Below are 24,831 nucleotides of genomic sequence, written 5' to 3' on the forward strand. Positions count from 1 at the left end.
TAGTTTGATAATAAATATGCACTGTTTTTATAGTGAGATAGAACAATAAAAATCTGTTATTAGTTGAGTTTCCTTAACCATCTTCAGCTGTCAGATAAACCCAGATGTGTGCCAGCTGCCCTTTCCCTGTTGGGTGGGCAGCGTAGAAGGGAAAGCCTGCCACCCCTTAGTAGGGAAATGACCGAAGGCAAAGTTTCTTGGCTTTGTTTGCTTTTCTGTGACAGGAGGATGTATTGTCCTCCAAATGCTTCTTAAAGAGTGAAACTACAATCATGTCTGTAAAGCATGGTTTCTGCCACAGCTGTAACTGACAGACTGGGATAGAGTTCAGGATGGTGGCTGTTCAGAAGTTGGAGATGTGCGACTCTCAAATCATGAATTATGCACTAAGCACTGATCTATGTGTATAAAGAAAAGCATTCGTGAATACATACCCTCAGGTAGAAAGGTTCAAGGAAAAATAATATGATCCAGTAACATTAAGATCTTATTCTCTACTTTTGGCATGAATTCTATTGATAAACAGAATTCTTGAATAGCTTTAATAAAATAGTTTGATTTGAATCAATCTGTGGGAACAGGTGGCAAGCAGATTTCTAGAACATCAAGATTTGAAATCTCAAACTGAAGAGATCTGTGTGCAGACAGAACACTGTCTAGATCAGGGTATAGCACAGCACAGCATGCTCTGTCTTTATTACTCTACCTAAAGCAGCACAGTAAGATCATTTTATAATATGAAAATTACTGGGCAATTTACATACACTTATCCTTTTAACCCAGACATCAAAAGCCTCAGAATCCACCTGGCCGATGTCTTAAACAAGGTTCAGTGGGTTGATAGCCTTTCACGGGGGCACTGAGTGCTCTACAGCAGAACTTCATCAGGTTGCTCTTACTTAAAGAAACGTTTCAACGTTCTTTGAAGAAGTGTAAATTCCCAACTCAGGTTTACACTTGACATTTAGAACACAGGCACTGGCAGCATGCCGCAAACCTGAAGGGAATTCTTTCAGAAAAGAAAGACAAAGAAGTTTTTTTAAAGACAGAGTCTCACTCTGTCACCCAGGGTGGAGTGCACTGACTAGATCTTAGCTCACTGCAACCTCTGCCTCCCGGGATCAAGCGATTCAAGTGATTCCTGTGCTGCCGCCTCCCAAGTAGCTGGGATTACTTGGGAGTTTGAGCCACCATGCCTGGCTAATTTCTGTATTTTTAGTAGAGAGGGGGGTTTCGCCATGTTGGCCAAGCTGGTCTTGAACTGCTGAACTCAGTGATCTGTCGTTTCAGCCTCTCAAAATTGCTGGGATTACAGGTGAAAGCCACAGTACCCGGCCAATGAAGATAATTTTTTTTTGGAGATGGGAGTCTCACTCTGTCTTCCAGGCTGGAGTGCAGTGGCACGATCTCAACTCACTGCAATCTGCCTCTCAGGTTCAAGCAATTCTGCCTCAGCCTCCCAAGTAGCTGGGATTACAGGTGCTTGTCATCACACCTGCCTATTTTTTATTTTATTTATTTTTTGTATTTTAAGTAGAGACGGGGTTTCACCACATTGGACAGGCTGGTTTCGAATTCCTGACCTCAAGTGATCTGCCTGCCTTAGCCTCCCAAAGTGCTGGGATTATAGGCGTGAGCCATTGCGCCTAGCTGAAGATATTCTTAAGGCCTTATTTTTGCAAAGTGCCTAAATCTTGGACTATTTGGAAGGAAAGGTAGTAACACCTTCCATTTTCTCCCCCTTTCCCCTCTGCCACCATCCCAGCACCTTCAAAGCTCCTTCGATAGCTCCAAGATGGCATGGGCTGCTCAGTTCTGTAACCAGAGCCTCTGCAGCTGGCAGGCTGATGGCCTTACTTCCGCTTAGTGCTGGTCTTCTCACCTTCCAAAATGAAACTCTAGAGTCAGCCTGGTATGGCCTCCTCAGGAAAAGGTACTTCCACATGAGCGCTAGCCAGCAACCTCATCCCCTCCCCATGGCATAACTTTGAGGATGTGCAAAGCTTCAAAACCTGTCATCTGCAGAACAGATTCTATAATTGGGATTGTTCTGTACTGTTTGTTTTGACAGAGTGGGAGTGGCCAAGGTGGTATCTCAGGGGTAGGTCACAAAGCCAATGTATTGGGAAGAAAGATTCTCAGAGCATGCTGCTGATAACATCTTTTATTTGCAGAGATGAGTAAAGTAATTCAGTCCTTGTCCTCAAAATACATCTTGTGAACTTTACTCAGTGACCTTCACTTGAACCCCGCTCCCTTCTCTAGTCTTTTTGAAGTATCTAAGAATGTGCTGCATACATAATACAGCTATGACAAAGATGCCTCTAATGTACCAAGGCAGGCAATCACTTTCAGTGAGGGCACAGCCTGGTTCCTAAAACCTCTTCTTCCTCCCTTCCCTCCACTCCCACCATTCGCCCAACAGAGCACACATGTAAGGAACTCACGCTGGGTGAGCAAAGGCAGACTTCTGACTCCGAACAAGCCCAAATTCAATAGGTCACAGTTTAAGGTTTTCTCGGTGCCAGTTTATTTAAAGAAACAGTTATTTATTTATTTGTCAGATTTATATAGCGCCTTTCCTCCCACGAGCTCACCCACACTCCCAACATTTGGTTTACGTTATGAAAACCGTTAGATGCTTTTTCTGCATTTCCTTTTTAGTTTCTGCTGCCAGCACGCAGAGTAAACACAATGGTGACAGGAAAAAAAAAAAAGGAGAAAAGGATCTAACAAAGGCTGTATGATGATTATGGGTGCCAGGTGAAGGAGGGACAGTTCAAAGGTCAGCTGAGAGATGATACATAAAATGTGCCAAGAAGACAACATCATGCACTTAGTACTTCCGTTAAGGCTCAGGGAAGAAGATGGAAAATCGAGAAGCAGCATAGCTGGGTAAGAGGCTCTGGCTGTGAAGTCAGAACATCCTGGGCTGAAATCCAATCTTTACCACTTACTAGCTGTGTGACCTTGGATGAGTTATCTAATTGCTGTGAATCCTCAGTTTCCTCTCCAAAAAAATGAAAACAGTCAGGATACATTGTAAAGATGATGTAAGATAATGTATGTAATAGGGCCCAGCCCTATTATAACACTGGTGTAAGTTTTCAGTAAACATTATCTTCAACTGCCCCACCTTTTCCCTGCAACTCCCAAGCTAAAATCAGAATATATGCAAATATGGCCCAGGCATGGTTACTCAGGGCCTATAATCCCAGCACTTTCGGAGGCCAAGGCGGGCAGATGACCTGAGGCTGGGAGTTTGCTAACATGGTGAAATCCTGTCTTTACTCAAACTACAAGAAAATTCGCCAGGTGCAGTGGCAAACACCTGTAAACCCAGCTACTTGGGAGGTTCAGGCAGAAGAATGGCTTGAACCTGAGAGGCAGAGGCCAAGATCGCGCCACTGCACTCCAGCCTGGGTGACAAAGCAAGACTCCAACTCAAAAAAAAAAAAAGATATGCCTGACTACCAGCAATATTAGGACTCCATGGCAAAAAAAAAAAAAAAAAAAAGATATGCAAATATAAGAGAAGATTTTAAGGAACTGGGAGACTGTAATACACACAATACATGCATAAATCAAGAGCCCACTAGTTGCCTGTTCAACATCCATTCTCCTTTTTCGGAAGAGAATGCTGATTTTTACTGATTTTACTAAACACTGATATGCCAACTTCACATTAATGTTTAGTTCCCTGCAATATAACGAAGAGCCAGATACTGTCCCTAAACACACCAAAGAACTCTGAAACAACTCCCTAAGGCCTGCCAAAGTTGCTTAGGCTCCAATGGGCTCATCTAAGCTGTGAGAAGTCATTGAGAGATGAGGAACAAAAAGTATGTCCTTTCTAGGCCTACATGTTTGTCTGATTTCTCAAGATCAAATATGGGAGGAGGATGGTGATGAAACTCAGATTTAAAAAACTTAACATTAAACAATGAAGTTTCTCAACCCCCAGGATATCAGATGGTGAAAGTATTAGTTGTACATAATAACATTAATAAGTTGGCTGGGTGCAGTGGCTCACATCTGTAATCCTAGCGCTTTGGGAGGCCAAGACAGGCAGATCACCTGAGGTCAGGAGTTTGAGACCAGCCCGGCCAAGATGGTGAAACCCCGTCTCTACTAAATATACAAAAACTAGCCAGGCATGGTGGTGCACTCCTGTAATCCCAGCTACTAGGGAGGCTAAGGCAGGAGAATCGTTTGAACCTTGGAAGGGGAGGTTTTAGTAAGCCGAGACTGAGCCACTGCACTCCAGCCTGTGCGATAGAGAAAGATGCAGTGTCAAAACAAAACAAAAACTATTATCAAGTGTGAGGAGGAAGATTAGGGATAAAGGGCGCATTACATTTTAAAACTTAACATTAAACAATGAAGTTTCTCAGTTTGTGGTACCTACATCATTTAAGAAAGTGTCCTTTAATATAGTTTGTGTAAAATAAAAGTGATTTTGAAAAAGCAAAATTGTCATAGAAGATAACATTTACTGAATACCTTCTCGGCCCAAGTGTGATTTTATTTAATCCACCCAATGCTTCTATGCGGTATCTATTACCCTATTTTTGGATGAAGAAACCAAAGTGTAGAGAATCTGAGTGCCTGCCTGAGGTCACACAGCAACGATTCAACCCCAGATCTGTCAGTCTGTCCAGCTCCAGAGCCACTGGCCTATAGTGTTTCTACAATCATTTAGAAACACTCTCTGGATGAGATTTAAATAAAAATCACATAGTCTAGGCAACCAGAAAAATCCCATTAGGTTTAGAAATTAAGAAATGTATCTATAAAGAACTCCAAGGTTGAAAGATAATAGAAAATACTTGGAACTAAATTTTTTAAATACTGCAAATTAGAACTTGTGTGATGTATCTAAAGCAGAACTTAGGTAGGGAGATCAAATAACTGATTGTTCAAACCAGGAAGCTTCGGCGAGTGCAAGGGGAAACTATTAGCAATCACTTCTTGAAGGTGTAGACAGACCATAAGTGACCTGGGCAAACCTCCATGTACAGTCACCCCAGCACTAAGAGAAATTGTATATGGTTATGTGCTTATACATTATAAAGAAAAAGGGCTAAGAATTAGTGAGCTCATCACACAACCGAAGAAGTTAGAAAAACAGAATAAACCCAAAGAAAACAAAGAATAAAGTATTTTAGTGAGAGCAGGAATCAATGAAACAGAAGCACCCAAGAGAGAGAATAAGGCCAAAAGTAGATTTGTTGAAAAGACAATATTGTCTGCCAAGACTAAGAAAAAAAAATCTAGGTAAATAATATAAAAAATGAAAAAGACAACTACAGATGCTAAAGAGATTTTAGAAAGGGCACCATGAATAACTTTATGTCAATTAATTTTAAAACTCACACAAAATGGATGTCTTAGAAAAATTTATTTATTAAATTTATTCAACTAAATAAAAATCCAGGGCAAAACTATAAAATGTGAAGACGCTGAACCAGTAATTAAAAATCTTCCTATAAACAAATGTCAGGCCCAAATAGTGTTACTAGTACATTCTTCCAAAAGTTCAAAGAATAAAGACTTCCAATTTCACATGAGATATTCTAAAATGTAGAAAAGGGAAGACACCCTCTACTCATTTGATGAGTATAACCTCAATGCTAAAACCTAGCATGGACAATATAAGAAGAAAAAATTATGGTCGGGTGCAGTCGCTCACGCCTGTAATCCCAGCACTTTCAGAGGCTGAGGCAGGTGGATCAGAAGGTCAGGAGTTCAAGATCAGCCTGACCAACATGGTGAAACTCCGTCTCTACTAAAAATACAAAAATTAGCTAGGCGTGGTGGTGTATGCCTGTAATGCTAGGTACTCAGGAGGCTGAGGCAGGAGAATCACTTGAACCAGGAGGTGGAGGTTGCAGTGAGCTGAGATCTCACCATTGCCTGGGCAGCAGAGTGAGACTTGGTCTCAAGAAAAAAAAAAAAAGAAAAGAAAAATTATGTACTTTTCTCAATCATGAATACAGGTGTGGAAATCTTACATATTTATATTAGAAAACCCAAGTTCCGCAATGTACAAAAGATAATACAAAATAAGCAAGTTAGGGTTGGGCGTCACACCTGTAATCCCAGCACTTTGGAAGGACGAAGTGGGCGGATCAGGAGTTCAAGACCAGCCTGGACAACATGGTGAAACCCCGCCTCTACTAAAAATGCAAAAATTAACCAGGTGTGGTGGTGTGTGCCTGTAATCCCAGCTACTAGGGAGGCTGAGGCAGGAGAATCATTTGGACCTGGGAGGTGGAGGTTACAGTGAGCTGAGACTACGGCACTGTACTCCAGTCTGGATGACAGAGCAAGACTGTGTCTCAAAAAAAAAAAAAAGAGTAAACAAGCTAGGTTTGTCACAAGAATGCAAGGTTGGTTTCATATAAATCAATGTAACTCACCATATAAGAAATTAAAGGAGAAAATTATTTGATCATCTCAATAGAGGCAATAAAAATGTTTAATGAATTTCAACCTCTATTCATGTTAAAAACTTTCAGCAAACTGGGGATAAAAGGCAATGTCTTATAGCTTGTTAAAAGGTAACAAGAAGCCTACAGTAAACATGACAAAACGCAAAAAACACCCTCTTAAGACTCAGAACTAAAAAATACTCTGCATGCTAACCATTACAAGTACATTCTTCAGTCTGTCAGAGAAGGTTCCATTAAGCATCCAGGAAGCTCAGTTTCGGATCCCAAAGTGAATTTGTGCTGCCATATACAACATGCTATCAACAGGCACTTGGAGAAGAGATGCGTCATATACATTCACTTTATTCTAGGCCAGACTACAAATGTAACTAATTTACAGTCAAGTTCATCCCTCTCTAAAAATTATTGTACTACAAAATCTGAAAGATAAAAATGAACAGCAATTTACTTTAAGGGTAATGAACTTTAAGAGAGGAAGAAAAAACAAGAGGAAAACCTTGAGTGTATTAAATCTTTTAATTTATCTAGCATCCCTAAGGAATTAGTAGCTTCTGTTAAATCAAAATTCCACAAACTTAGCCCATCCTTTTAAGCTTTGAATCCTCGATAATAACCACTAAGGGAGACATTCTCGACATTACCAAACAGGTTAGGCCATTTCTTCCTTCAGCAGACACTACCCAATTGACCTTTTCCCGATGACTCCAGCACAACACATTATGTTTTGTCAATTACAGCATGCTGGCCTACTACAACACTGGTGCCTGCAGGGGCTCTCCAGAGCAGAGGATTCTTCTGCTGCTTCCTGGGTTTTTGCCACTTTGGTTGATGTCAAGTAAGTGAGAAAGCAATGTATTTCAAAATTCTTAGATGACACATTTTTCTTAGTAGAGCCTCTTCTGTTGAATTGTAGGGCTTTCCTCAACTCAAGATGTAATGAAATATGGTTTAATAAAAGCCAAAAACATATATGGCCAGTACTATAGGCATAACATAGGAATATTTTTGTAAGTTCTTCCACCCAGCACATGTAAACATCATAAATAACACAATGAAAAAACTCAAGATTGGGATGGCTAAAGGAAAAAACACTTCTCTTCCAGAAGCAGCTGGTCTTTCAGGGTAAGTGGAACATGTCTGAACATGCCAAATTACATGTCTTTTCCTCTCTCCTTGCAGGGAGGAAATCACCAGTATAACTCATGGCTTTCAAACACAGTATTTATCTTCTAAAAATAAATTAAGTTGTGAAGAATTACATGCTAAGATTATATAAAACATTAAGAATGTACTTTTTTCTTTCTTCATTATTTTCTTAGAGTTGGGGATCTCACTGTGTTGCCTTGGCTGGAGAAGAGCGGCACCATGAGATCATGGGAAGTTTGACCTGCTCTGTTTCTGACCTGGGCCAGTTCACCCCTGCTTAGGCAACTTCGTGGACCCCACTCCCAGGAGGTCACCATATTGATGCCAAACTTAGTGTGGACACCTGATAGAAAGGCGTAGTATACTACAGCCCAGAACTCCTGGGCTCTAGTGACCTCCCCCACCTTCCCTCCCACCAGCCTCCCCAGTAACTGGGACTACAGGTGTGTGCCGCCATGTCCAGGAAGGATGTACTTTTGACTAGATTACATTTTAGTTGTTTAAGGTGTAATTTTAGCACACTTTTATCACTATCAATAAACATATACCGAAGACAAATAAGAGGCAGGGCTAAATGTGGCCTAAAGAAAGGAGTCTAAACCATAGGTTTGTACCCTCAAAGAGCCTACTCTTTTCAACAGAACAGATAAGGCACACCAAGCAAAACGAAAAGATACATCCTAAGCACACTGGTTTGGATTAAGTGATGTAGGAATTTAGTAAGATTTTGTAGTTGAAGAGATAATGTTCAAGGTCAAAACAACTTTATCCAGGTCAATTATGCAGTTTTTATAGCAGACATTAGTGGATGTTAGCAACCCAAATAAAATCATAACTGAACCAAATGGCGTAATTTATACGTCATGAAAGGTTTTGGTTGCTGAATGTAGGACCCTGTTTTTGGCTATGTGAGCTTTAGAAAGTTCTTTAACTGGTGCAGGTGCAGTGACTAACACCTGTAATCCCAGTACTTTGGGAGGCCAAGGCGGATAGATCACAACGTCAAGAGGTTGAGACCATCCTGGCCAACATGGTAAAACCACATCTCTACTAAAAGTATAAAAATTAGCTGGGTGTGGTGGCGCATGTCTGTGGTCTTAGCTACTCAGGAGGCTGAGGCAGAAGAATCACTTAAACCAGGGAGGTGTAGGTTGCAGTGAGCTGAGATTGTGCTACTGCATTCTAGTCTGGGTGACAGAGAGAGACTCAGTCTCAAAAAAAAAAAAAAAAAAAAAAAAAAAAAGTCCTTTAAATGTGTTGAGGTCTGATTTCTAATCTGTAAAATGAGATATTTTTTACTCTGTCTACATCACAGGACTGTTAAAAGGTTTAAATCAGACTCTATTTACTTCTATCATACAAAATACCATATATTTGTGTTAAGGATTTCGTTTTGAAGTAGTAATCTCTCTAATTTTAATAAAAAGTTCTAAGCTGAGAGACCATCTATAGTCACCAATGAAAGTAATCTGTCCCACTTTTAGGCAGGCGTAAAAGTTATTAAATGTATGATTATCAAGCTTGATATTATCCATGACTGTAATTTCTATTACTTTTACAAAAATCAAAACAGGGATTTTAGTCTATCTCATTTTCTGTGGGCTATCTAGTATCTAGAAGCAAAATCATTGTCATGGTTTTGATGTGTTTTATGTCACACAGCTATCACATGGATGGCCATATTAACAGACAAAGGAGTAAGAACAAAATTTGATAATATATGATTAAAATAAAGGTGGCGTGGAATACGGATGAGGGTAGAGAGAGCTGGATCACAATTTCCCAAAGTATGGCAAGAATATATCCAGGCTCTGCCCCAGGGCCACCAACTCTATCTCTGAATATAACAAGGAATCTGCATTGAAAATCCCCCCTCCACACTCCTGTGGGGACCTTCGAGAGGACAGCACTGTAGTGTAGAAACCCAAGTGCCCAGTGTTGTTTTTAACCGATTTGGTTATAGCCTACAGAATACCTCACCCTTCACCTCAATTCTCTCAAGGATATCTGTATCGCCCCAGTGTATGTGTGAGATCTTTCAATTTTAGATCCATGAGTCCTAAAGGCAGAGTATAACGAAAAGTTAAGTCCAGGATGTACAGGCAGACTTCAAGGAGGAACCACCCTAAAAAAGAAATACCTGCTTTCTGGTTCCCTCCTCTCTTCCTCTGGACACTCAAGGGCAAATAACTTATAAATCCCAGGAATCCAAACCTCCTGCCTTCTCAGGACAGACTTATTTCACAGCTGAGACTGGGGCTACCGGTCTCCCAGCTCTCCAGGAGAACTAGTGTATTTGTCTCCCAATTCAGTTAACTGTTAATACAGTATGTTACATGAGCCCCTTGGATACAAAACACAGATTGAGGGGGAAATAGTACATAAAGGAATTTTCTTTTATACTTCATGGTATAACAAATAGAAGTTTGCTAAGAATTCCAAATATTGAATATATGGCCCACCCCACCCTGGCTCCCCAGTTTCCCCATAACCCTTGCAGAAAATCAGGAAGATGCTCTTTAAAACCATCAAAAAAAACCATTGAAATAAAAATGGTATCTAGGCCAGAGTTCACAAGTTGGCAGGCCTGCAGAATGATTTTGCCCAGAGAAGTTTTGTTTAGTCTGCAGAGCGGTGTTGTTTTGAATTTGAATTAGTTGCCAACTTTAAAAAAAATCCACAATTTTTACATAAAAAAACAAGTATCCAAATTCTCCTGAACAAGTACAGGTTGTTAGTACAAGGTAACAATTGCCAAAAGCTCAGTGGCAGCTGTGCCCTCCAGATGAGTCCCCCGGTGGCAACAGAGGCCCACTCCCAGCCAGCCCATCAGCGCTCGCCCCTTGGGTCCTGTGTAACACCAGTGTTTGTGCCTAACCAAGGAATAAACACCAGCCAGCCATATTTTGCAGTTCTTAATGGTGACTTTCAGAGCAAAATGGGAAGGGGATCAGAACCAGACAAAGGTACCTTATTTTTTATTTTCCTGCATTTCATCTAGAAATAAAGTGATCTCCAAGTAAATACTGGTAGGCATCTGGAATGGACCAGGCCTGGGAAAGGCACATTCATGTATTCTTCCTACTTCTGCCCACTGCCGCCCCCCACCCTGATCCACCCAATGCAAGATAGATAGATATAAAATACCACGGTCGCCATCTTGTATCCCTTGGTAATATTGTTGACAACCACCCACCTGTGGTTATCTCCTAATCCCAGAGAAACTTGAAATAAAGAAGACAGCCCCCCCAGCACATCTTATATAAAACAAAGCCACAAGCATCCAAGATTCTAGAATACCACAGTTAATAAACTTAGAAGGCTGGGACTTTAAGAGGTCACATATATGATTATTAAGCTTGATATTATCCACGATTGTAATTTCTATTACTTTCACAAAAATCAAACCAGGGATTTTAGTCTGTCTCATTTTCTGTGTACTATCCAGTATATTTAAGAGGTCAGGTTTGGAGTGTGCGGAAAAGGCTTCCTTCACACAAGTTTTTGATAAATGAATTATTCTGGAAAAGTTACTCCTGATGTCTCAATGTCTGCAGAAATGTAAAACCACATGCAGCGTAACCAGATTTCTATCTCAAAAGCAGGGGTATAAACAAGGTCCTTAACTAATCTCCTACTGTTAAAATGTTTTAAAATCAGATTAGTAATGCTACCTTGTGTAACTCAGCAATCGTCCCTTATATGTAATTGAAATAGTAATAACCAAAGTTCAATTCTATTAATAGTAGGCAGCATCCAATGAGGAGCAGGAACCTGCCCTCAGTGAAGGTCAGTATTGTATCCTGGCAAGGCATTCTTCCTCTAGTTCCGTGAGGGGGAAGGATACCTGTTACTCTCCCTTACCTATTTCATAAGGATGTCTTAGTCCATCAACCATCTAGAGTACCTTGGGAACAGGATGGTATATAAACGGTCATATTCATATCATCGTTAGTCTTGTCTCACAAGCTGCCTCAGTGCAGTGATAACTTTTTAATAACTGGTAAATGAGACGAACTGCTCCCCGACTCCCTGTGAGAAAGGACCGGGGTGATGGCGGCAGTTAAGGAAGAAGCCCAGATTAACACCCACCTCTGTTCTGATGGATACTGGTTTTCAGGCATCATCTTTGGCATCTGCAGGGGCTGATGTGGTGGTCGGGGGACCACAAATGTTTGCTGCTGTGGTCCAGGCTCCGGAAGCGAGTGGGGAGTGGGGGCGGGGCCCACACCTTGAACAGGGCCAGCTGCAGGGGCGTGCGCTGAGGTGGGCAGAGTTGCCTGAGGTGGGGGAAATAGGGGATTCTGATGGGTGGGTGAGAGCGGGGTTGTAGGAGGGGTTAATGGCTTGAACCCAGAGGGAGGCTTCCTATCATAGGCACTGCAAACAGAAAAAGAGAAGAAACCATTAAGCCGAAATGAAGCCAATTAGCATGGTTACCAGGTCCAGCAGAAAGCTAGTTTGCAGCCCATTGTTGCCAGGAAATAACGGCATTAACATAGTTAAATCGCTCGTAGCCCTGAGGGGATATTTGTACCTCCGAAAAGTGACAAACACACTGCGTCACAGGGACTTGTTTAACACTTCTAGTGATTTTTCTCAAGGATAATTTTAGCCTCTGCTTCCGGTTTCCTTTTTCCCTCCTTCTAAAAGAATTCTCCGTGTATGCCTGTGTAGGGTGGGTGGGTGAGGGGAGAATTTACGCTTTGCCAGGTGTTCTCTGGTCCCCTCTCCCAAGTGTTCCAAGGTTCCCCGGAATTAGTCAGAATCTGTGTTGAAGGTACATTTGCGCTGTGACATCACTTGAATTAACAACTCTTCTCCTCCCCCTTTCAGGCAAATCTATGTTTATCTTCTAGAGCAAAGAATGATTTAAAATTTAAGCTTCATTCCTGGGCCCTGGATATTCTTAAGTAAAGGGCACAAGCATCAGGACTTTTCATATATTCTGATTTGGAGATTACTTCTTTGGTGCTTAAAGTTCACATTAACATATGATAGACATGAAGAAGTATATATTACCTGCCTCAAAGCCACAGATCAAATATCCCAGGATTGAGACTCCTTCCCTAGAAGGACCGGGTACCCTATGAACGTAGTGCCCTGCGGAGCCACAAGGCTTTAACAGTTTTCTTTTAATGTGCAGTACATTATCCCAAGGGGGCCAGGATAACACTGCCATGAAAGAAGGATGTGTTCCAACCCAGGGTGCTGGGTGACACCGGGAAGGAACATTCAGCTTGATGTCGACATCCAGAGCCTTTCTAGGCAGCCTTTCTTCGATGCCACTTGCCCACTTACCAATAGTTGTAGAGGCACTTTTCTCCATAGTTAGCACCAAGAGCCTGCTCATGGCTACAAGACGACAGCTCAGAGGAGGGGCTGTGCAGCTCCCGTTTGATCTTGGTTGGAGGTGGGGCATGAAGCACCACTGAAATCAGAAGAGGGATGAGAGGGGAATAGAGAGAGAACAGCTGATTAGCAGGGAGCACAATGCTTCCTTCTGCAAACCTTCTAACTAGCTGATTGTTCTTGGAACTCATGTCAAGTCACATGTCAGAAAAAGCAAAACACTTCAACACACAACCTCCCATCTAAAGCCAATTAAATTCTTCAAAGTCAGAAGTTATCATCTGACACTTTTAATTAGCCAAGTCTTTTTCCCTAAATTTCTTTAGTCATGGGTCTTGCTTTCTAGAAAGCTGCAAAACCCTTAAAAATCTTGCAGGTAATGGGTCTTCACCAAAAATGCAAGTGACTGCAGACATGAAGAATTTTGTTTCCAAAAAGAACAAAACGACCAAACATGTGCTGGTAGACATTACCAACACATGTAAGCTTAGCAAAGGCTTAAAATTGCTGTGGCAAATATACTTCTTATTCAGATGCATATTTACAAATTAAATATAGAATTTTTAAAAAGCCCTTCCTCAAGTAACTTTAAATATCAGCTCTCAGCAAGAAATACTCAATTTTAGAGGTATTCCAAAAATTTTAAAAGCAAAGGAATAAAACAACAGACCAACACACTACCTAGGAAAGGCTACTGAATACAGAATGCAGAAAGCCTGGCTACCTTTGTGCTTATAACATCTGCTCCAGGCCTGTCTCAGTGACAGATCAGCAAGGGCGGGTTTGCATTAACTAGTCCTTTCATAGATGAAAATAAATACATGGAGTTACTGCTTTTGGTTTGGAAGCCAACTACATATTCCATAGAGGATTCTGAGAGGGCAGAGTAACAAGAATTTTTCAAATCAAGGTGATTGACATGTAGTGGCCAAAAAAACCCAAAGAACAAAAATTTGAGTTTGCCTCTTCTGTCTTCTCTAGGAGCCAAATTGTTTCAGAGAGAGCATTTTATCCAAAGTGGAAAGACGCCTTCCAAAGATGTTGCACTGTAAGAGCTGCCTTCTAGTTGAGTTAGAATGGGTTCTCCTGGTCTAGCTGCCTTTGGAAGGTGGGGAAGGAGAGCAAGTTAAGCTTCTGTGCTGGCCACTAGCCACTGTATCAAAGGTCTCATTAAATAGCTAACTACAGTGTGTGCTCTGGTGACCCAGTAACATTTTCAGTTTGACTCAATGTTTACTCCTAAAACACCTTTAAGAGTTAGGTTAATTCTCGGTAATTATACTAGGTAGAATTAGCTAAACCATCATCACTTTTCTACTTAACATCCGATAAGACTGAACAATCTTCCAGCCAACTGGCCTCTCAGGTGCCTCTATAATCCCAAATTCTGAACTCAGGAGTGAACACGAGACAGATGATTCTATCACAGATGACAAGGTTATAAAGCAATGTTGCTGCAAAGTCCTGCCAGTGACTGACTGGAAAGGTTAGATTTTTATAATTCCTTTCTTACATAATGCCAACTGCTTTTCCTGAATACATAAAATAAGTTGAGAACTAGCAGATTATATTTAGAAGTCATTAGAGTTTCTCTCGTGATTTTTTTGATGATGACATCATGGCAGCCAACACTCAATTGTTATCAACTGTTTCAGATATTCAGACACAGAAAATAATGAAGCTTGTTGTTTGAATGTTGCTAGCAAATGAGAATTTGACACAGAAATCCCTTCCTCCAATGCAGTGGATAGTCTGACAGTTCTCAGCAATGCCTGTGGTCACTGCCCTTCCTCTCACCAGTCTTCTGCTATAAAAGTTTTGACAAAACAATGAGCAAAGGTAATGATGACCCAATTTAAACAAAAGCTACATGTCCTTGAAACCTCTACTTTCTTGCTTTATCTAAAGATAAGCATTTGCAATCACTGCTTTACCTAAGTTTGGAAAGAAAACAAACAATGTGTTATTCAATGGTCTTATTTCAGGTTTTAGAAATGTCTTGACATTTTCACAATATTATTGTAACAGTTACCAGTTCTACTGACAAGTCTAACACCGGAGGGCATGCCAAAGTTGCCCAGAGAGAAACATTTTGTAATTGTTTCAGGAACTGCACATATTTAAAAGGATCTAACCAGCCCACAAACTGATGTCTTGGTTTCTTCAAATCTAGACAGAACTCTTGGCGTGTGCCACATCATTTTGGCTCTAAATTATATAGTACCTTCTACCCCAAAATGTCTTATATGTGGAATAGTATATTCTTTATACAAAGGGGGAGTTCAAAAAGTATTTGCGTGAACAAATGGATCGTATTTCCAATTTGTTCTTAACCTTGAAGTCAGGGACCATATCTACCCTACAAGGCAGGGTACGATGTTAGTTATATATACTTTCTCCCCAGGATAAGACATGGCAGGAACGAGAATGGAAAGTTTCACAGATCTACACCGACAGGAAGGCCATGAGGGGCCCTGTGAGTGGTGAGGAACAAGGCTCAGCTCCTCAAAGGTCTGTGGGACTAGAGGATGTGTGAAGGAGCCTAATTATGGCATGTGTTAGTCAGAGATAGTGGTGTATTTAAAGCAGACACTCAGAAGCCCAAGGAATGCTCCTTGCTTTCAGTCTGTTTCTTCATTTGTAAAATGAGGAATGCGGTGCTGCCTTGAGAAAGAAAGAAAAGGGCACAGCACCTTGCAGATGGTGCTATGATGTGTAATTATACCCTGTGCTTTCAAAAATAGTATTTACCTTTGCACAGCTGACTTTCTAAATGATGACAGAGACCCAGGACTATAAAGGATGGCAACAAATTGGAATTGAAAAGGTATCATGAACTCTTCAGGAAGTTTGAAAAGAAATGCTAAAAAAAAGTTGAGGATTTGAGCTAATAAACATCTTCTGCAATTAGAAACTTTGAGTTTAAGCTCAGAATTACAGAAGAGGGGCCCACAAAGTCAGTGGTGCCCTGACAATAATTTCTGATGAACATGAACTATCTTCTTTGCCATGAAGATCTTTCTTTCCTTCTTTTTCCATTCATTCATTCATGGAGTATCTTTGATGGGCCAGGTATTCTGGACATTCGGGGTATATGATACCAAGCAAAACAGACATGGTCCTTTCCTCATGGCATGCCTAATTTAGTGAGACATCTGACTTTTAGCATCTTCTCAAAGATGCAGTTAGAGATAGATTAGGGCTTCGATCAGTTCACTCAATTCAATCCCTTACATTTATAGATAAGGATCCTGAGGCCCAAGGAACTAAAGGTCTTGGGGCTGCTGCTATTTGAGGGGAGAAGAGGCAAGGGCCCCGCACTGTCATTTTAGTAATCTCCTACCACACTGGCAGAAATGGGAGATATTCCACTCTCTCACTTTGTACATTAAAATAGAAGGCATAAACCTTTTTTCTCAACTAAACAAAAATACCACTTACACCTGGTTAAGAGAAAATGCTCTAGAATAAAGGAAAAATGGATGAGAAGAACTAGTGTCTCTGGAAAAGAACAAAGAAGGCTGACCAAGAAAGAGGCAGCCAGCTAGACCCCTTACCATTGCCTTTACGCAATTCTTATATACCTCATTTCATTTAGTCTTCCCAATTCAATGAGAAAGCTATTAATGCTTCCATTGCCTTCACTTTACAAACACGAAAACAAGGCTCTAAGTAACTTGCTAAGGTCTCACAGCTGGTCAGTGGCCAGGATTCCTATCTATGCAGCTCTTAGTCTTTTCATTATATTGACCCCCAGACGGAACCCAAGAAAAAAAGGACCAATAAAAAATGGATGAAAAGAAATAGGGAAAGAGAGAAGGAAGACAGCACAAGAGAAACAGCACAAGAGAAACTTTCCTCCAGTTCTCAGGGTCGTATCGTAATGCTTACCCTACACACCTCATACCCCAAAACCCACTCAAGGACTTATGCCTTCCCCTAGCTCTTGGACACCAAAATGACCAGGATCTCTATTGCACCTCCATTATTACAGGCAATGACATCTCTAACTCCAGTAGCCTTCACTTTTTTTTTTTTTTTCTTTTGACAGAGTTTTGCTCTCTTTTCCCAGGCTGGAGAGCAGTGGCACGATCTAGGCTTACTTCAACCTCTGCCTTCCCGGTTCAAGCGATTCTCATGCCTTAGCCTCCTGAGTAGCTGGGATTACAAGTGTGTGCCACCACGCCTGGCTAATTTTTTGTATTTTTAGTAAAGATAGGGTTTCACCATGTTGATAAGGCTGGTCTCGAACTCCTGACCTCAGGTGATCCACCCACCTTGGCCTCCCAAAGTGCTGGGATTACATATGTGAGCCACTGCGCCTGGTAGTCTTTACTTTTTGTAATCGTCGTCTCCCGTTCTAGCATTCCATCTATAAGGTCTCACTCTTCCTTCTGTAGTCGAGCTGATCAGAACCTTCTGCTCATTCAGACAGCTGCCAGCACTTCAGAAGACTGGGTGTCTTGTACAGGGGTCACTACTACCGAGACTCCTCACTGCAGCCCTGGATGCCATCTCTCTCCCCACAAGCCCTGCCCCGCCCTGAAATTGCTTCTGGACAACTGTCTTACTATCACCACTGTGGCAAGAAGATCCTAAGTGAGCTGTCTGGATCCCTGTTTGACTACAAGAACTCTGCTAAGGATCTGTGCACAAATATATGTGACAGTCTCAGCTTGTCAGGGGTAGGAAAAAGAAGGGCAGCTAGCTGGTAAGATTTAATTAAGTGGGTATGCACAGTCAAGTACATGTATTGCCTTGCAGACAACCATAGCACCATTTTAAATTTAGATGTGATGCTCACAAGTTAACCAACTTCATGGTTGCTTTTCTTCTTAGACTAGGAAACCCCTTAGATGATTTTTCTGTCTGACACAGAGATCAAAATCCAGGTCTGGGCTGGGCGCAATGGCTCATGCCTATAATGCGAGAACTTTGGGAGGCAGAGGCGGGTAGATCATGAGGTCAAGAGATCAAGACAAGCCTGGCCAACATGGTGAAACCCCATTTCTACTAAAAATACAAAAATTAGCCAGGCATGGTGACAGACGCCTATAATCCCAGGTACCCGGTAGGCTGAGGCAGGAAAATCACTCGAACCCAAGAGGCAAAGGTTGCAGTGAGCCGAGATCGTGCCACTGTACTCCAGCCTGGCAACAGAGTAAGACTTCGTCTCAAAAAAAAAAAAAAAAAAAAAAAAAAAAAAACTCCAGGCCTGGTGCCTAGCCAATGCAATAAGGCAAGAAGAACAAACACAAGGCAAATTAGAAAGAAGGAAAAAAATCTGTAATTATTACAGATGGCCTGGTTGGGTACATAGAAAATACAAAATATCCACAAAGAATAAGAATCAGTAGCAAGGTCATCAGTCATGAGGTTAACCTTTCAATATACAGTAACTAAAACAATGTGAAATTAAAAGCATACATTTACAATATCAACTAAATCATCAAATACCTAGGAAAACATCTAATAAAAGACATATAAGATGTCTACACTGGGCCAGGCATGGTGGCTCATGCCTGTAATCTCAGCACTTTGGGAGGCTAAGGTAGGGCAAATCACTTGAGCCCAGGAGTTTGAGACCAGCCTGGGCAATGTAACAAAATCCTGTCTCTACAAAAAATACAAAAAAAAAAAAAAAAAAAAAGAAAGAAAGAAAGAAAGAAAGAAAGAAAAAATTCAGCCGGGACTGTGGTGTCCACCTGTGGTCCCACCTTTGTGGGAGGGTAAGGCGGGAGGATCACCTGAGTCCAGGAGACTGAGGCTACTGTGAGTGGTGATCATGCTATTGCACTCCAGCCTGGGCAACAGAGTGGGACCCTATCTCAAGAAAAAAAAAAGAAAAAAGATGCTTATACTGAAAACCCCAACAAACTAAGAAAAATTAAAGAAATGGAAAGATAGATCATTATTGTGAACTGGAAAGCTTGACATTATAAAGATATCAATTATTCCCAAATTTATCTATAGGTTCAATGTAACCCCCAACGAAATCTTAGTATTACACAAAAGGGAGAAGGAAGAAATTGCAATCATGCCTAACAACATGGAGGAATCTCACGAATATGCTGAGCTAAAAGAAGCCAGAAACAAAAGTGTATATGCCATGTAAATCCACTTATGTGAAGTTCAAAAAAAGATAAAACTAATGTACAGTGTTTGAAAGCCAGCAGGGTGGTTTCTCTTGAGAAAGCAGTGCCCGTTAAAGGGGCATAGGAGTCTTCTTATAGTCTGACAAGCTCTGTTTTCTGATCTAAATGTGTATACCATTTGTGAGAATTCATCAAGCAGCTATATACTCTTGTGATTTCTGTATGTTACTTTAACTACATTCCTACTTTTAAAAAAAGCAGCCCGGTCCTTATTAAACAGCACCACAGAGTTAATACTAAGATTTCTCAAATGTTAGAAAATCCTTCTTCTGTAGTCTAGAAACAGTCTTCCAAAGAAACAACTCAGTTGTTTCAAAATAGAAAAAATAAACTGGTCCATTCGAGAGAAATAATAATTCCCTCTGCTGACAAAATCTGTTTCCTGCTCACAAGCACAGGCCCGTGGACTGTTCAAGGCAGCCACCCCATGCCCGTGCTAATGGTAAACTTCGCTATTACAGCCCCAAGGACCAAAACGTAGGAAAACACTTTTGCTGAATGTTATGGTGAATGACAGTTCCATTCAAAAGGATTTTTTTTTAAAAATTATTTATTTTTAGGAAACACCAAACCCATCTTGCCTAATAAGGTTTTCTTGGGTGTTTCATAATCATCAAAGATTCAATTTGCCACAGACTTTGTTGTGAATACATAAAACACTGATGTAGCTGTTGAGTGTTAAAGAAATTGCCAGTCAGTTACTCTGCGGTCTGAAGGGGAGGAGGACTGAGCCCATCTGAATTTCTCCTGCTTCACACGCAGGCTTTGCCCACCTTCCACCAGTTGCCATCCTTCAGGTTCTGTTTTGGGGTTTTCCTCCTCCCTTCTTCAGTTTATTTACCTTCATCTGGGGCAGACTCATCTTTCCCAAATCAGCTGTGTAGGCTTGACGTCCAGGGAGGATCTTATTTGGTCACACTCAATAACCATGATCCTCTTACTTCATGTGGAAAGTTGCATCTTACAACAGAAGCTGACCAGAGCACTGACAAGTACTTCTGAATGGTGTATCAATGAGGCTGCATCTCAGGGCCCAGCCTCGGTCTCCAGAGCCTCCCATTACACTCTGAACAAATGTCATGTTTAACGTACACAAATAGTCATGACCAGACACTGCTCAGGGCTCCAGAGTCATAATCCTAAAATAAAGGCCTTTTCCTAAGTCTCTTGGCCACCAACTTTGGGTCACTACTCCTCTCTGTGACCACTGCCATCTCACTTCCTTTCCCTCTAGAGGAAGAATTATATACTTCACAGTCCAAGAATGGGGGTGGAGGGGAGAGAAGTCTGAGACACCTGCCTATACTATTAATATTCTACGGTTGTGGGAGTGAATAGAACACAGGGAAAGAAGGCAGAGGAAAAAGATGATCAAGCAGAGGGACCTGTAAATATAACAAGGACACTGGGAAAACAGAACTGAAAAACCCACCAGGGAAGAGCAGGTGTGACCTCTTTTTCCCTGACTTACCCTTAACCTGTCTGAGTACTTCACTGGCAAAGACCAGAGAGCTTTAAGTTACTGGAGAAAGTGTACTTTGTGTTTCCAGCATAGTGCTGCCTACTCTTAACTTTTGCCTTTTTTGATGACTTTTGAGACAAAGCTCAAATACCTAGTTAGCAGGAAAAAAGATTTAGATAGGGCCTTGGCGCAGTGGCTCACACGTGTAATCCCAGCACTTTGGGAGTCTGAGGTGGGCGGATCACGAGGTTAAGAGATTGAGACCATCCTGGCCAACATAGTGAAACTCTGTCTCTACTAAAAATAGACAGATTAGCTGGGCGTGGTGGCATGTGCCTGTAGTCCCAGCTACTTGGGAGGCTGAGGCAGGAGAATCGCTTGAACCTGGGAGGTGGAGGTTGTAGTGAGCCGAGATCGTGCCAGCCTGGTGACAAAGTGAGATTCCGTCTCCAAAAGGAAAAAAAAAAAAAAAAGATGTAGACAGGATAAGCCTTATTTTTTAAGTTGTACTCTATTACCAGAGAAGGTCAGAAATATTTATCTTAGGACTGAGCAAATTAAAAACTCATTTCACACATAAAATCTATGGTATCTCAATATTCTTTGTAATTGCTCTAACAGGACTAGTGAATGACTATAATAGTAGATAATACCCTCTTCTGGGAAACGAGAAGGTTCACAAGGAGATAAGGTAAGTGGACAGGTTCTGGCACTTAAAAAGGAGTATCTGGAAAAGGAGATGTCTGGATTTCCAAACCAAATAAGAGGCATGCTCAAACTTGTTTAACATTGATCCTGCCTGGCAACAGTTTCTAAAAATAAAAATTGACATTGTTATCAAATTTAGTTAGGGGATACACATTCTAAAAGCAGAATGAGAGTAGGTATGGGAGAATGTGCCGTTTTTCTTTAATATCTCACACAGCAAACCTTTGTAAGGATAAATTCTTGAATTTAATATGTGAAAAAGCACCCACAAACAGTAAAACTATCGAGCCAGCTGTGCTAAAAACTGCTTAATGAGTCCCTGAAAAGCCCTCTCCTCAAACATGCACAAACGATTTCTGACCCAATTATCTCCATCTGTGTCACTGTTCTTTCACCAGTGTTTTCAGGTCAACACAAATACATGAATGCGAGAAGTGAGAGAATCAACAATATTGGAGATTTCTCAGCCTAAGGGAAGCATTTCTGGATGTTGTTTGCATTTCTCTATATTCTTTAAAAGTTTACCCTAAAAAAGTCAACAGGCCAAGACTTCAAAAAAGTCACTGTTACAGGAAAAAATAAAAAAGGTAGAGAGACTGCTGCACATTAAAGAAGATAAATGAAGCATAAAGATAAAAGCAATGTGTGATTTTACATTGAATCCTCAATCAAAACCATTACCACACTGCTATAAAAGATACCTGGGGACAACTGGGGAATTGTAAATATTACTGAATAAGAGTTAATTTCCTCAGGCTATGTAGGAGAATGTCAATCTGTGGAGAGGCACACCTGAGTATTTGGAGGTGAAATGTTATAATGCCTGAAACTTGCTTTCACATGGTTAAGAAAGAGAAAACTATATATACACAGAGATAAAGCAAATGTAGCATATGTATTAAAAATAAATCAGTAAAACAGATATTACATCCCATTTCCTCTGAGATATTTGGAGGAAAAAATTCCTTTATCTTATAGTTGACTAACATGTCAAAAGTAGAAATGCTAAGAACTTCAAAACCATACACTGACACATGAAGAAAGCCATCCTGGGCCTGTTACCAAATAGGAAAGGTAATACAGCCTTGGGAATCTAGCCTTACACAAGGATAAATGCTGGTCACACCTAATGTCTAAGCCAGTGGTTCTCAAAACATTTTGCTGGCTTTGGCCCACTTAGAAAGGGAACACTCTAGAGATGGCACAATAAAAACAGCCACTGCTGTCACTGTGACCACTGCCTGCTGGCCCACCAAACTGCTTGGGTAAAAAGACAGCAGTTATACAAATGCAAAATTATCAACAAAAATAACACCTATCAGTAATTCTATATTTATATTAATGCTTATGTAACAGGAAAATACATGCCCAACTCAACCGCAAAAACATAATCTTAAGAAAAAATGGAGAATTCCCACTCCTTGTGAATTTATATGTACAACAGGTTTAGAACAATAGGCTGTCCAGAACAGCTAGACAACTCATTCAGTTTTTATCCCGAGTCCTCAAGAGAGCGCAAGGCAGCTATCACCAATCTGGGAAGGTTGGCATAACTAAAGTTCTGTTTCTTATGGTTCTCCTTCATTTTCTTCCCTCCTAAGTAGCTGGGCTAGCCTCTTCTAAAGCATGAGCAGGACTGGGACCAGGACAAGAGGAAGCTGGAAATAGGTGGTCTAGGCTTTTGCTTCTCTGAATCTGGGGGCTCCAACTGTTCAGTCTAGTTTACCAGGCTAGATGAAAAGGGGCATGGGACTGAAGACCTCAACTGTGTTAAACTAAGTACAATGTTTTGGAAAATCCCCTGTGAATTTTTGTCTTAGGAACCAAGAATGGCAGCTGGGCCTCAGTGTGGAATCAAGACCCTCCATACGACTCAGGGGAGACATGACAAACACCTGGCAAGCCAACAAGTGGCAGCCACGCCACATGCCAAGGTTGAGATTTCTGCGCAGGCTCATTCTGCAAGAACAGCTGCATTTGTCCTGGGCATAGTTCTACATGAAGAAAGTAAGGCTTATGCTTTGGGATAGGCTTTGCTATTAGCAGGTACAGGGAAAGATAGCTTCAGAACTGGCACAGCTGTAGTATTTAGGCTTTAGCGATTAATCACGGTGGTAGAAGGCAGTTATGATGTTGTTGACTTCAGGGCATTTTTGCTATTTGTCCTATTTCTCGGCAAGAACCAAAGGACTGACTCTCACCCTAGTGGTATATTTCAGGGCTCCAGGGTATCGAATCAACCATGAGGTAGCAGAATTCATCAATGAACAGTTAGAGAATAGAAGCCCTTCCTATAAGGCCAATTATCATCTTCTGTACAATAAATAACGCAAGAGCCAAATTAGGGAGTGGTGAAGCTAGTTCCTGGAACATTTGGCTTCAGGAATCAGATTTCTCCCATGCAGTGGGAAAAAACTATAGTCAGCAAAAGAGAGGCTTCAGCAATTGGCATGTGGACAACAAAACCACTCTATTCTTCCTGATTCAGACCTAGAAACTTGGGGTAATACAATCAGCTTAAAATAAAAGGCTTTGAACTTATTATCCTGACACGGACTATGGGAAAGACAGATTCAATAAATAGGGTTAGGGTTACATTTGTATAGGAATAGGACCAACCTAAGATCCAGATTCAAGTTTCTGAAATTTTGATGGCCTTGCATGAAAATGGCTAGAAATACCAGGATGAAATAACAGCCAATGAAATTAGAGCCAGGTCTTGTCACAGTGGGAAAAGTGAGGGAAGGAGACACATTTCTTGCCCATGAGAACAGATGAGGTTATATCAAGTGTCTGGAAATCCCACTGCCAAGACCTTTTTGGGAAGATTTTTGAAATGCAAGCTGACAAATTTTGTTGGTAAGTGCCATGCTAAAAAATGCTAGGCACCTTGCTTGAAAGATAGTGTAGAGACTATCTCGAGAGAGCCCACTTTCAGTTTGTAAGTGTGGTGGTGGAAACACAATTATTAAGGACACTGGAAGATTACTCTAGAATTCTGAAAATGGAAATCCAAAGGTCTTGAATATAACAGAAACTAAAGGGAAGAAAAGGAGCTTAAAAAGTACTGAACCAACTTTGAAAATGTATAAACAGCATTAGCAGAGAACGGTGTCTGAAACACCTCTAAGAAGTTGCCTGCAAAGGTAGTGCAATTTCCCCCAGAACACAGGAATTGAGAGTTATTGATAAACTTTCCCCCATCTGGGTTTCATTTTGTCTTTTTCAGTTAGTTTGTTTAGAGACAGGGTCTTTCTCTTGTCACCCAGGCTAGAGTGCAATGGCGCAATCCTAGCTCACTACAGTCCAAAACTTCTGGGTTCAAGTGATCTTCTTACTTCAGCCTCTTGAGTAGGTGGAACCACAGGCACATGCCACCACATCCAGCTGTTTTGTTTTGTTTTTTAAATAGAGATGGGTCTATGTTGCACAGGCTCTCAATCTCCTGGCCTCAAGTGATCCTCTAGTCTCAGCCCCTCAAAGTGTTGGGATTACAGCCTTGAGCCACTGCACCCAGCCTCAAACTTGGGTTTTGAAATAGATGACAGAATTG

At 41.1% G+C, this 24,831-nt stretch overlaps 1 protein-coding gene across 2 annotated transcripts in view; it reads right to left on the reverse strand.

Moving 5' to 3' along the window:
* Window positions 1-24,831, reverse strand: part of ETV5 (ETS variant transcription factor 5) — a 69,180-nt gene that overhangs the window by 26,035 nt on the left and 18,314 nt on the right. For both annotated transcript variants that reach the window (XM_003926981.4, XM_010337686.3), the window contains exons 6-7: window positions 12,903-13,032; window positions 11,694-11,981 (exon numbers count right to left, since the gene is read on the reverse strand). In XM_003926981.4, coding sequence (XP_003927030.2) covers window positions 11,694-11,981; window positions 12,903-13,032 — 418 coding nt within the window. The remainder of the gene's footprint in view (window positions 1-11,693; window positions 11,982-12,902; window positions 13,033-24,831) is intronic.

Source organism: Saimiri boliviensis, chromosome 8 (assembly GCF_048565385.1).
Source record: "Saimiri boliviensis isolate mSaiBol1 chromosome 8, mSaiBol1.pri, whole genome shotgun sequence".
Taxonomy (NCBI): domain Eukaryota; kingdom Metazoa; phylum Chordata; class Mammalia; order Primates; family Cebidae; genus Saimiri; species Saimiri boliviensis.